Source organism: Triticum aestivum, chromosome 5A (assembly GCF_018294505.1).
Source record: "Triticum aestivum cultivar Chinese Spring chromosome 5A, IWGSC CS RefSeq v2.1, whole genome shotgun sequence".
Lineage (NCBI taxonomy): Eukaryota > Viridiplantae > Streptophyta > Magnoliopsida > Poales > Poaceae > Triticum > Triticum aestivum.
Genome location: NC_057806.1, coordinates 452150774 through 452162564, shown reverse-complemented (window position 1 = coordinate 452162564; position 11791 = coordinate 452150774). Strand labels below are relative to the sequence as shown.

General features: G+C 43.6%; 2 protein-coding genes across 3 annotated transcripts; one reads left to right on the top strand and one right to left on the bottom strand.

Moving 5' to 3' along the window:
• Positions 1-1002: 1002 nt before the first annotated feature.
• Positions 1003-6275, top strand: LOC123103953 (inverted formin-2). Of its 2 annotated transcripts, XM_044525657.1 has the most exons (6): positions 1003-1504; positions 3825-3934; positions 4009-4380; positions 4476-5235; positions 5564-5585; positions 5763-6275. In XM_044525657.1, the coding sequence occupies exons 1-5, from the start codon at positions 1270-1272 to the stop codon at positions 5578-5580; spliced, it is 1494 nt and encodes a 497-aa protein (XP_044381592.1). In that variant the 5' UTR covers positions 1003-1269; the 3' UTR covers positions 5581-5585; positions 5763-6275. The 2 variants fall into 2 exon arrangements, with proteins under 2 accessions (XP_044381592.1, XP_044381591.1); XM_044525656.1 differs by lacking the exon at positions 5564-5585 and having other exon boundaries at positions 1006-1504.
• An 843-nt stretch (positions 6276-7118) lies between these two features.
• On the bottom strand, positions 7119-10909 carry LOC123103952 (RHOMBOID-like protein 10, chloroplastic). Its single transcript, XM_044525655.1, has 9 exons — positions 10618-10909; positions 10074-10330; positions 9912-9966; positions 9746-9826; positions 9560-9656; positions 9386-9453; positions 7992-8090; positions 7855-7896; positions 7119-7773 (listed from the first exon to the last, which is right to left on the bottom strand). The coding sequence occupies exons 1-9, from the start codon at positions 10807-10809 to the stop codon at positions 7630-7632; spliced, it is 1035 nt and encodes a 344-aa protein (XP_044381590.1). The 5' UTR covers positions 10810-10909; the 3' UTR covers positions 7119-7629.
• Positions 10910-11791: the final 882 nt, after the last annotated feature.

Sequence of the window (11791 nt, the reverse complement as noted above, 5' to 3'; positions counted from 1 at the left end):
GGTCGGCCAGCCCGCTTCAGTGTGGTGCAGCAGCTGAAGTAGGTTTCTCGTGATGCGGCGTCTGCATTGAAGCAGCGACACCCGAGAGGTCGCGTCTGTTTGCACCGCCTTCCCGTTCGGTCAAATCGCGGACATCAATGCTGGACACTGCCTGCTTTAGGCCGACATGAATGCGGTACGGCAAGCGGCCCGACGCGTGGGATGAAAAGCGCGGGAGGTGGGTTTGGGTGGGCCAGTCGATTAGATGCGGGTTTGGGAGCGGTCCAGACGCCTACAAAGCCTCCACGTTTGCGAGAGAAAGTGTGTCCGGACTATCCTGTTAACCGGTACAAACCCGCACTGGATGACACAACATGTCCGGACAGCATGATCCGGACGTATGCAGGCGGGTCAAGGGTCTGTGTTGAAGATGACCTTATATTTTGTGGAACGTAAGGGATACTATTGCTTTTTTCCTTTGAAACTAGGTATACCATTGCTTACTACACCTGTCATACATTGCGCCACATCACGCGGTACGTGTAATACAAACAAGAGTAGGAATTCTCTGGTGAACCCCCAACCAACTGACCGGGGCCAGCCAAAGCCAGTCTATGGCGGCCACCTAATGACACGGACGCTACACAAAACACGCAAAGCCGGTGCGGTCACTAAACAAAAGCGCACTCGGTGGCTGCACAAGTGTGCGTCCCAGTTGACAAGTGACCTGTGACGAAGCTGATGAGAAGCCAAAAAAAAGAAAAGAAATGGCAAGTGAGGTAGCTCGCCACATGTCCTCACATGCCCGGTTGGTCGGGAAAGCAAGGTGGGATTTGGCCTCGCAGCCAGAGCCAGGTGGTCATCAGGCAGCGTCACTGACGGCGATGCCCGAACGAAATGGCCGCAGTAAAAAACACTCCTACTCACAGCTCAAAAAAGAAATATCGTACCCTCACGCGAATGTACTATATCTCGGCAAAAAATAGCACATGGCTCGGGCACTGAGCAAAGCAAAGAGGGAGGGGGGAAAGGAGGAGAAAGCTCCCCGTCGAAATCCATCCGCATACTTGGCACCCACCTCAGGCACAAAACAAGGGGATAAATCCAAGGGGGGAGACGAGGCGGGGAGAGGGGAAAAAAACCCTACTTAACCGACAGTCTCGCCGGCGGGAGGTAGAAGCGCGGCGCGGCTAGTCGTCCAGGCGGCCTCCACGCGCGCCCGCGGGTGGTTGCGGCGGCGGCGGCGGCGGGGAGCTGGGGGTCGTGGGGGCGGAGTCAGATGCGCTCGGAATGGGGAAGCCCGTCGATGTCGAGCTCGGCGGCGCGGGAGGCCTCGCGATCGCCGGCGGAGGAGGAGGAGGGGGAGGGTGGGGGTGCGGCTTCGCCGGCGCGGTCGGCCGCTCCGTCTCGTTCCGGTGCGTCTTCGTGCTCGCGCTCGCTGTCGGGGTCCTCGTCCCGGCGCTGTTCCTCCTCCTGCCCTCCCGCCCCAAGGGTTACCTCTCCAGCGACCCCGACGTTCTCGCCGGTGAGCTCTCCGCCTCCACCGCTTAACTTCTTCTTCCTCGTGGTTAGCGATTAGTCGGTTTAGTTGGTCTACTGCGCGTGCGCGTGGGTGCAGTGACGACTCAGTCAATTAGGCCTTAGACAGCGGATCGACGAGATGGGACGACTGCGAGTTCATCACCTCGGGCTGCTGTTCGATGCTTCGATGCATCCGCCCTGGATCTAGGATTTGCACGATTTTACTACTCAACTTCGGTCGGCTGGTGCTCTGGGACAATTGGCTGTCTCTGGTTGGTGAACGATTGGTTCTCTACTTCTCTTCTTGTAATGAATTTCAGATTCTGGATTCAGTTGAAACCTTACTTAGATAGTTTGAATTACAAGTTCATATAGGTTTTGCTGTTATGACCTGGGGTTTGAAGGCAATTGTTATGATTGATGCAACATAGAAGTTATTCCTGGAAATGTCTTGTTAGAGCCTTAGAGGTCACTTGGACATGGTACTCGGGTTCCCGTATTTTTCTTTTTGTATACAGCCTGTGCCTGTATGATTTGCTCTTTCATGGGTTTCCCAACACACAGGGTGTAGCCTTCAAAAAAACACACACACACAGGGTGTAGAATTCTTGGCTTGTTTCTGTCAAAGTTAGATGTGTAATTTGTTTCCAGAGTACTCCATCTGTAAAGAAATACAAGAGCATTTAGATCACTACTTTTGTCATGATAACAAGGGTCGTGGATTTATGAATTTCCTACTGCATAAGCTGGTGGTAGTGTACTGGTGATTCCAGACGTGGTTGCTGTGTTTACTTTACCCTGCCTGTATAAGATGCTCATTTAAATGGAGGCTTGCCATACATGTCATTGGCTTCATTTTCACTGGCATTGCATGGTTGTGTTGGCTAGGCTACGGATTAATTACAATTTACAAGCGTCCTCGTATTTTGCTATTAAGTGTTTACGTGAAGTGTTCTCGGGTGTGTGTTATGTTGTTGGCATACCTACCATACTTATGCACGCCTATGAATTAGATAAGAAATTGTTCAGTGAATGATTGAAGGTATATTTCTCTGTAGTTAAGTGTAAAATATGGTTATTGTTCTTTGCCCAGACCATGAAGTTTAAATAGTTGTATATTTGGGACCTGTATGAAGTGGCTTGAGCAACCTCACATTCTCAAACTCGTCATATTTTTCATCAAGATTTAATTGGGTTCTCACGTGTAATTAAACTCACACTACCTATGCTAGCATTTTCTTAGCCCTGGATTCTAAGGGCTTAAGTAGAATATAAACTCCTTACTTAAGGTGTCTCAAATGTTTGCAGGACAATAAAATCTTACCATGTAATTAAGGTACTCTTATCTAATAGCTTACCATGCAATCTTAATCTAATAACTTATATACGGTAGTGCCATAGTGCTCTACTGCCCTCTTTAATCTCTGTATCACTTGGTTCTTCTATATGCATTTTGTCTTTCCTGTTGAGATAAATTTTCTGTGCTAGTATATACTAAGTTTGACGCCTGTACATTCTTATCAGTAATGGTGGCTGTGCTAACTAGGGATAGCTTGTTTGCCCTGGGCTGCATGCCTGGAGGAAAGTGCTGCCCCGCCTGGGCTTCTGGATTTTGATTTTTTGGCCTGGCCTGTCAGCCTGGACAGGTAGCTGTTTGGATCCTGCCCTAGGCCTGGGAAGCCATCAAAGGATTAAATAAATATATGTACTGACATACTGGCCTGTAATCCATCTGCAAAGTGCTGTATTAACGCCAGGCTGCTGCTTTCCATGATCCAGGCTACCAGAATAGGATGCCTGAGTCTAACCAACTGCCTGGACGATCCAGGTCATGCACTGGTCTAGTTTTTCAGGAATCTAACCAAACAAAGACCAGGCTGCTCCCAGGGAAGCTCCAGGCCAGGCGTTTGGCAGCAAGGACCCGAACCAAACACGCTCCCAGTCCCTCGCATTTGTGGCACATTTATGTCAAGTGCATTTGACCTGTAGCTTTTTATACCCCTAGTCACTCCCTGTCCGCGGAAGTGCTAGAGTGATTCTTTATTGACTGGTTGTTATCTCTCAAACCATTACTAGCAATCCTATTTTACCACTAGGTTAGTTATTTACTTCTACTGAACTGTGCTAAACTAAACAAAAGCTAAACCACATTGTCCCTTCATCTTGGCTAACTTGGCGAACATTTTCCTAGAGCTTGTCTATTTCTATTTGCCCATATGTTTGTTTGTAAAAATGTCATTTGCATTTTCTACTTCACAGAACTATATAGTGATGCGTAATGGTGGATTTGAGTATCGACTAAAGGACTCTTTTCTCTGTTTCAGCTGAAATCCAGGTTGGTTTCACGTTGGAAAAGCCAGTATCGTTCCTCGCTGCTCACATGGACAGAATAGGGAGTGACATATTTGAAGAGATTGGTGTACCTAATAGCAAGGTGACAGAATTTTCTTATTTCTCTTCTATTCTTCTGCCTTTACCATTGGTTAATCCAAATATGTTTTAAAACAGGTTTCCATTGTTTCGATGCACTCTTTAGCTTCTAAATACTCCACGCGTGTGGTTTTTGGTGTTCTTCCTTATCCAAAAGATGCTTCAATAAGTTTGCCGGCCCTTAGTGTACTGAGGTCATCCTTAATAGGGATGATGCTGAAGCAGCTGAACCTATCCTTGACACCATCAATTTTTGGTTATCCATCTTCCATCGAGTTGTTGGGATTCCCTGGAGGAATTACTGTTGTTCCTGCGCAATCTGGTTCTATATGGGCAAGCACAGACCCACTATTCAACTTTGTGCTGAACAACTCCATTGGTCAGATCTTGGGTAATCTTACAGAGCTAAAAAATCAATTGGAATTTGGATTGAACTTGAGGTCCTATGAGGTATCACCGATTTAATCACTTTCGACGAGGTATTATTACCGATTTTCTGGCTTCATTTTTTGAATTTAAGCTCACTGTCTATCATATATATGCAGAGAATATACTTGCAGTTCAGGAATGAAATTGGTTCTTCAGTTGAAGCCCCAGCAACTATTGAGGCATCGGTGTTAGATGGGACTAGTATTCTGTTGCCATATAGATTGAAACAACTAGCTGAGCTAATCAAAGAACCTGACGCGAGGAACCTTGGGCTTAATCACTCTGTATTTGGTAAGGTAAAAGGAGTTCAGCTGTCATCGTATCTGCAACACTCAATCTCATATTTATCTCCTAGTCCAGCTCCTTCACCATCTCCATATCCACCCCCCTCTCCATCACCTTCTACAAGTGTACCACCATCTTTGTCGCCATCTGGGAGTGTCCCGTACCTTGCACCCCCAACCTCTAGTCCCTCCCCTCGGGCTTCTCCCCCTTTACCAAACCACCCCCCTTGTTTTCCATGTTCTGACTGTAACCCCTTTCCTCCAGCTGGTAGGCCAATGTTAAAACCACCCTGCTTTGGTAGTGGCCCTAAGCTGCCTCCATTTGTGCATTCACCACAGCCATCTGCTGTTCCATCCCCCCCAGTTCATAAACCATACCTTCCTCCAGCATTTCCACCAATCCCTGGCCGTGTAGATCCTCCCCATCCCTTACCATCCCCCAATCATGTACCAAACGCAGTCCCTGGACCAACTTATCAAATGATGCCGATACCTTCACCCCCAGTGCCTCATTTTCGACATTCCATTCCTCCACGGAAGAAACGAAGTGGCACAACAACCAAGTCTCCTCCAATTGCTCCATCTCCGTATTGTAAGTATCTGATCTCTTATCTCTGTAGCATGTACTTAGGGTTGTATTTCTAATTTAATGTTTATTATTTGGATAGTTAGTTTGAAGTGCTTTAGTTCTAGTCAAGTAGCCATTGACTTTTGAATTGAGACACTCAATGAATCTACTGCATTGTTTTGTATCTAATAGATAAAGTATTAGGGTTATTTTCCTTTAAATGAAAATAAATGATCATATTGAAGATAGAAGATATGTATTGTATTATTTTGAATTAACCTAATATTTTGTCTTGTGGTGCATTGGGTGCTTCTTTCGTACAACACTACCCTATGGATTGATATGCAATCAGGTCTGGTGGACATTTGATTTATGTATGTATCCCGTTAGCGAAATTGCATTGATTGAATCCGAATTTTCAAAACCCACAAGTACTGCTGCCAGCTGAAGTCTGCTTCAGTTACATATGTGCTGCTTCAATTTGCTTTTCAGTTCTCTGCCCCTGGGTAATTTATGAGCAAAATAAATCTCATTCGAGTGTAAACTTGCAGCTCTCCTCCATTCCTGAAGTGATGGTCAGATTGCTTCCAATGTATCTGCTCCATTGTTCACAAATCTATCCTGAATATGAGGTCGATGTGGTTGCAATTTTGCTGCTTGGAACTTCCTGAACTGGGAAGATGCTGCAAAGGCGGGTTCTGTGTATGGTGAATTCCGGACCATCTGAGGCGGATATAACTGTAGATATAGGTCTATATTATGCTAATTTACAGGGCTTTATGTTGCCTTACGCCTTTACCAAATTGTAAGGTCTCACCGAAGGGTTGGGGACTTGTGGTAGAGAAGAATGTGTACTCTTAAGGTCTCGCCGAAGGGCTGGGGGCTTATGGTAGAGAAGAATGTACTCATGCTCTTACCTGTGACATATTCAGCATACTACAACGCTCATCTTTGATGTGGCATTTCATGCCGTGGGCCTTTTCGTGCTGAGTGGTAATTTAGCATTTGTACTGTGGCACGCTTGCTTATGTTGTTGAAATATCAAAGTTAGGTCACAGAGGTTACAGCTTTTGGCTTGCCTTTCATGTGCTCCACCTCCACCTTGGTGGGAATAAAATGAGCCTATATTTTGGAGTGCGGCGTTTCAGCACCAGGGCTCAGATGAGCCTGGGCAAAATCAGAAAAGCAAGAAATTCTGTTTTTTTCCAAGCAAATACTTGTGTGCGTGATGTTTGTGCAAAATTTGGTAGAATTTGGACATTTGAGGAGTACGTGACAAAAAAGACAAAATTTGGCTCTGTAAGGTTATATTTTGTCTCTGTAAGGTTATTGTTCACGCACGGTTCTGGCCGAATTTCTCTTTTTTGCCACGAGCTCTACAGATGTCCAGATGGGATGAAATTTTGCACGCACGTCATGCACTCAAACATCTTCCAGTAAATTTTTTTTTCTATTTTTAATCACGGCACTGTTCACCGGGCTCATCTGAGCCCGGGCACCGGAGTGGATTACCGTATATTTTGGCCAAGCTGTCAACATTATTAACTCAAAATCGAAATGGTGCCAAATTTGGTATGTTGTAGGTTGGTGCCACATTTGATCAGATTTACTGGAAAATAAAGGCGGAACTTCGCCAGAATTTGGCATTCAATCAAGTATCCCTCCGTAAAGAAATATAAGGATGTTCAGATTACTACTTTAGTGATCTATATGCTCTTATATTTCTTTATGGAGGGAGTATCCCCTAAAATACTTGTAAATGTTCACGTTAGTACTGTGAGCTCATGTTCAGTTAAACCAAGCTGAAGCCGGGAGCGCAAATCCCAAATCAAGAAAGGAAAAACGAGAAAAAGAACTTCAGGGAGAAAGGGGTAGCAAGTCCTGAATTTTGCTGGTGCGCAACTTACTTCTTTTTGAACACAGGTGCCCAATATATTTATTGGCATGCCACAACAGTCATCAGATCTTATCCATGCACCGAAATAAAACAAAGTGGTGACAAGAATGATCAATACCCATAGTTAGCAGGATCAATCATGAATTCAGTTACACAAATGATTATCAATGAGGTGCTACCAATGCTTGATAAATAAACAATGTAAAATACAATTGTCAGTACCGCCTGACCATACCCTGTCACAATCGTAACAGCTGCAGGTGATCCAAACACAGCAACTAGCTCCAAGTGAGCACAGAGGCACTGGTCTTCTCTGAGCTAGAGCTAGCTCAGCAGCCGCCACACATGGGCATGGTGGGTGATTTCTTCTGCAGAACTAGGTATCAGCCATGGTTTTCGGCTGCTCCCTTTGCTTGGTATGTTGTCCCAATCTTCCTTCTTACTTTCTTTTATCTTTCCTGTCCCACGTGTCTCAGCTATTATACACAGTAAAAATAGGAGCACGGCTATCATACACGCAGTTACCGTGATCTTTTACTGCCTATTAGCTGGTGAATGGGTGCCCTGTCTTTGAACACCATTCTTCCATCCTTTGCTACATACTGGTTTTGCCAAGCTGGACCAAGAAACCATGCCGCAGCCACTCCCCCGAGCAAGCCTCCTAGCTGTTATTAATCAAGTGAACTCATGAGATAAACATTTCATTACAGCGCGGAATGAATTATGCAGAAGTTTGGGAGACTTACATGACCCCAGTTGTCAATGCCCCTTGAAAGGAGACCCATACCCTGTATCAAACCGAATATATGAGATTTCTAGATGGGACAAAGCAAATAGCAAAAACAAAGAAACATGAGGTAAGTGGAAATATATAAATCACTACCATGTTTAAGATGACTACACGTGCGATCTGCTCTAAACTTTCCCTTCCATGCCCCAAAAGCTTTCTGTGCCTCCATGTATAAACAGCATAGGCACCAACCTGATGATACACATAAGGTGATAAAATGATGTAGGAACGTATATCATGAATTTCTTAACTAAATAAGAATAGGCCTACGGTTCTTGTTGTTAGTACAAAATACTGGTGGCAATTAGAAATGATATTATTCAAATGCTCAAGTATGACAGATAAAACGATGTACATTAAAATTTAAAGGCCAGCTCAATCAAGATGTTCAAACAAAAGATACACCAATGTAGTACATAGAACTGGGTCCAAATGATATAATATTTTTCAAATGCTCAGGTACGAGTGTACGACAAACAAAACGATGTACATTAGGCCTTGTACAATGCAAGCCACTTAGGGAGGTGTTTAGTAAAATAAACCGATTTTTTCTTAAGCACCAGCTGCTTATCTCTATAGCAGGGGTGCCTAATTAAGCGTTTGTCCTCTGTAAATAAGCACCGGTGCTTAGACAAAAATCGGTTTATTTTTCGAAGTACCCCTCTAAGCACCTTGCATTGTACAAGGCCTTAAAGACCAGCTCAATCAAGATGTGCAAACAAAAGATACACCAAACGTAGTACATAGAACTGGGTCAAGATGATATGATATTTCTCAAATGCTCAGCACGACAGACAAAACGATGTACATGCAAGCTCAATCAAGATGTGCAAACAAAAGATACACAAATGTAGTACATAGAACTGGGTCAAAATGACATTTTTCAAATGCTCAACTACGGCAGACAAAACGATGTACTCCCTCCGGTCCTTTTTAGTCTGCATATAAGTTTTGTTTGAAGTCAAAGCATCTTTACTTTGACCAAACTTGTAGAAAAAGGTATCAATATTTACAATGCCAAATCAATATTGTTAGATTCATTATGAAATGTAGTTTCATGGAGTATATATTTGGTATTGTGGATGTTGATATTTCTTAATATATATTTGGTCAAACTTTGCAAAGTTTGACTTGACCCGAACCTAATACGCGAAGTAAAAAGGACCGGAGGGAGTACATTAAAGGCCAACTCAATCAAGACGTGCAAACAAAAGATATACACTAATGTAGTACATAGAACTGGGTCAAATTGAAGTTTCCAACTTTGAGGTCGTAGAATAGAAAGAAATAATGATGAAACAATCTGAACAAATTACAACAGATGATCTATGTTCTGATCTACCAGTGACATTTCGTAATTTCATATTGCTAGTAAATTATGCCATGCTGTAGGGTTAAGCAACCATGATAAAGCATCATACATAATAAAATACTCATGGCCCCTGATGTATTTATGTAACTGTATTTTGGAAATGAACTAGACATACCAGTCCAAAAATGGCCCCTGATGCGCCAACAGAAGGTGATTGACAATAGCGATAACTCATTAGTGAACCTGTTACAGTTCGAAGAATGAAGAATCATTTATGAACCAAGAAGCAGACAGCAATCACACCGCCACATGAATTTACCAAAAACAGGTAACAAGGAGAAACAAACACCTGCCAGTGCGGAAGTGAAATAAACAGCAAGAAATCTTTTAGGACCAGTAACGAGCTCCACAGTAGGGCCAATCGAATTCAACGAAAAACAATTGAACTGCATTGCCACAATGATAGGAAGGAAAGTTAGCAATGGTCATTTTGTAGAGTATAGTTCTAATTCTCGATAGAAACAGGATCACATACAGCAAGATGAGTAAGATTTCCATGAAGAATTGTTGATGTAGCCAAACGCCAAAATTCCCCTCTATCAATTAGGCTGTTGACCTTCCATCGTAAATCATGGTTGCAGTCCCATAAGTCAAAAAATAAACAGAGTATAGGTGAAATGGAAATTTCAACACGTACCAACCTTTGCTCCCCACATAATAAGCTTTCCTTGCGATGCTATCTGAGCGATATAAGCCCTTTGGTTAAAGTAGTAAAACTGTGTTAATCCACAAATGCTGAAAGGAGGCTAATACTACTATCGAATAGAAGGGAATCATGCGTATTAAATTGAGCAATCACTCACAGGATATTAACAGCAAGAAGAACATTAGTCCACAGCCTCTTCTTCGAATTGATCCCACGAGGCCGTCTGGGCTGCAAATTTCCGCTACCGACGTATCTCCCACCTGATCTATTCCCACCGAAGAAAGCAGAACTGCAAACAAACGATGCGGAGTACACATTTCCCAGCGCCCCAAGAACGTGGTGTGTGTCAAGTGGCTGTAATCCTCCAAACCAAATGTCGCCTATTCTCGGTAAGACATCAAGAGACCGCACCTCCTACGCATTGCACAATTCAGTTCAGATCAAGTTATGCAGCGAGCTCACAAATTCTTAAACCAATTTCTAACATGAAAAGTTAAAGAGTTCAAAGGCAGCATAGGTGATCATGATAACAACCAACATCTGTATAACTAGAGACTGAAGGATATCACAGTATATTACAAGTGATAAGTCTTAACTAATAAAGCTACCTAAAATAGGCTTAGATGTCGCCAGTGAAAATCCGACAGTTTGCGTCATCACAATAGAAGAGTGAATTGAAGGCTAAGCGAGAGCGCCAGTACCGGCGAGCTGAGGAGGCCGGCGAGGCGACGGCGGAGGGAGCGGCCGAGGTGGACGCCGGCGATGGCCGTGACGACGTTGGGCTTCCAGTCTCCGCCGTCGCCTCCACCGCCTCCGCCGCCGCGGCCAGAGGAGGAGCCGGGAGGGGGCGGGGGAGGCCACGGGAAGGAGGGGAGCAGCAGCCACGGCGCCATGGGATGGGGGCACCACAAGCCTGCGTCGTGGACCCCGTTGATGCCTCTCGATTGGAGACCTTTCCTCTCGCTTTGCTTTTTTTTTTTTGAGTAACTCCTCTCGCTTTGCTTGGAGAAGCGGCATCGGACCGTGCTACGGTTGGCCATATGGGCTTCTTTTGCCTAGCGACAACATCATGGGCCTTACCGATGTCATAAGTACCTCTGCGGCCCGCAAGTTCTTCAAAAGTCAATATGACAATTACTCGCTGTAAAAATTAACTGTAAAAATCTGATGTCTGATCGAACGCATGGTAATTACTTGCTGTAGCGATTTTTTTTAACAATTTCCTTAAACTACATGACAATTATCTTTTTTTTGCGGGGTACTGCATGCCAATTATCACTTTAGAACATGGTAAATCTTACACAGCAACATGACAAACTTATCTGTTTTTGTATGACAAATCTGTATGTTCGGTAGCACGTCAAATTTTTAACATTTACCAAACATAGCCATCCATATTGGAGTTTGAGCACAATATTTATATAGGTTTGGTTGTGTCGCTGTTAGATTTTTCAAGGAGAATAGTTTCAAAATGTTGTCGTAATTGTTTATTTACATATTTATACAACAATTAATGGCCAAAATTGCACATTGGAGAACGTGCAGTATCTAAAATATCATGTATTGTAGAACAAACATATTCTTTTGTATGCGCCTGCAAACTACTCCCTCCGTTCTTAAATATTTGTCTTTCTAGAGATTTTAACAAATGACTACATACGAACCAAAATGAGTGAATCTACACTTTAAAATATGTCTATATACATCTGTATGTGGTAGTCCATTTGAAATCTTTAAAAAGACAAGTATTTAGGAATGGAGGGAGTATTTATGTTTTTTTTCTACCAAAGCATGACAACCTTTGTGAAAACTATTCCCTCCGTACAAAAATGTAAGACTATTTTTACACCGTGATAGTGCAAAAAAGTAGGCTTT

Excerpts from the sequence above, each read along its gene's own strand:
- LOC123103952 (XM_044525655.1), bottom strand. The coding sequence starts at position 10,809 with ATGGCGCCGTGGCTGCTGCTCCCCTCCTTCCCGTGGCCTCCCCCGCCC. Across the intron at positions 9,454-9,559 it reads TTTCACTTCCGCACTGGCAG|GTTCACTAATGAGTTATCGC; the intron begins GTGTTTGTTTCT and ends GAACTGTAACAG. Across the intron at positions 8,091-9,385 it reads CAGGGGCCATTTTTGGACTG|GTTGGTGCCTATGCTGTTTA; the intron begins GTATGTCTAGTT and ends GTGTATCATCAG.
- LOC123103953 (XM_044525657.1), top strand. The coding sequence starts at position 1,270 with ATGGGGAAGCCCGTCGATGTCGAGCTCGGCGGCGCGGGAGGCCTCGCG. Across the intron at positions 1,505-3,824 it reads CGACCCCGACGTTCTCGCCG|CTGAAATCCAGGTTGGTTTC; the intron begins GTGAGCTCTCCG and ends TCTCTGTTTCAG. Across the intron at positions 4,381-4,475 it reads TGAACTTGAGGTCCTATGAG|AGAATATACTTGCAGTTCAG; the intron begins GTATCACCGATT and ends ATATATATGCAG.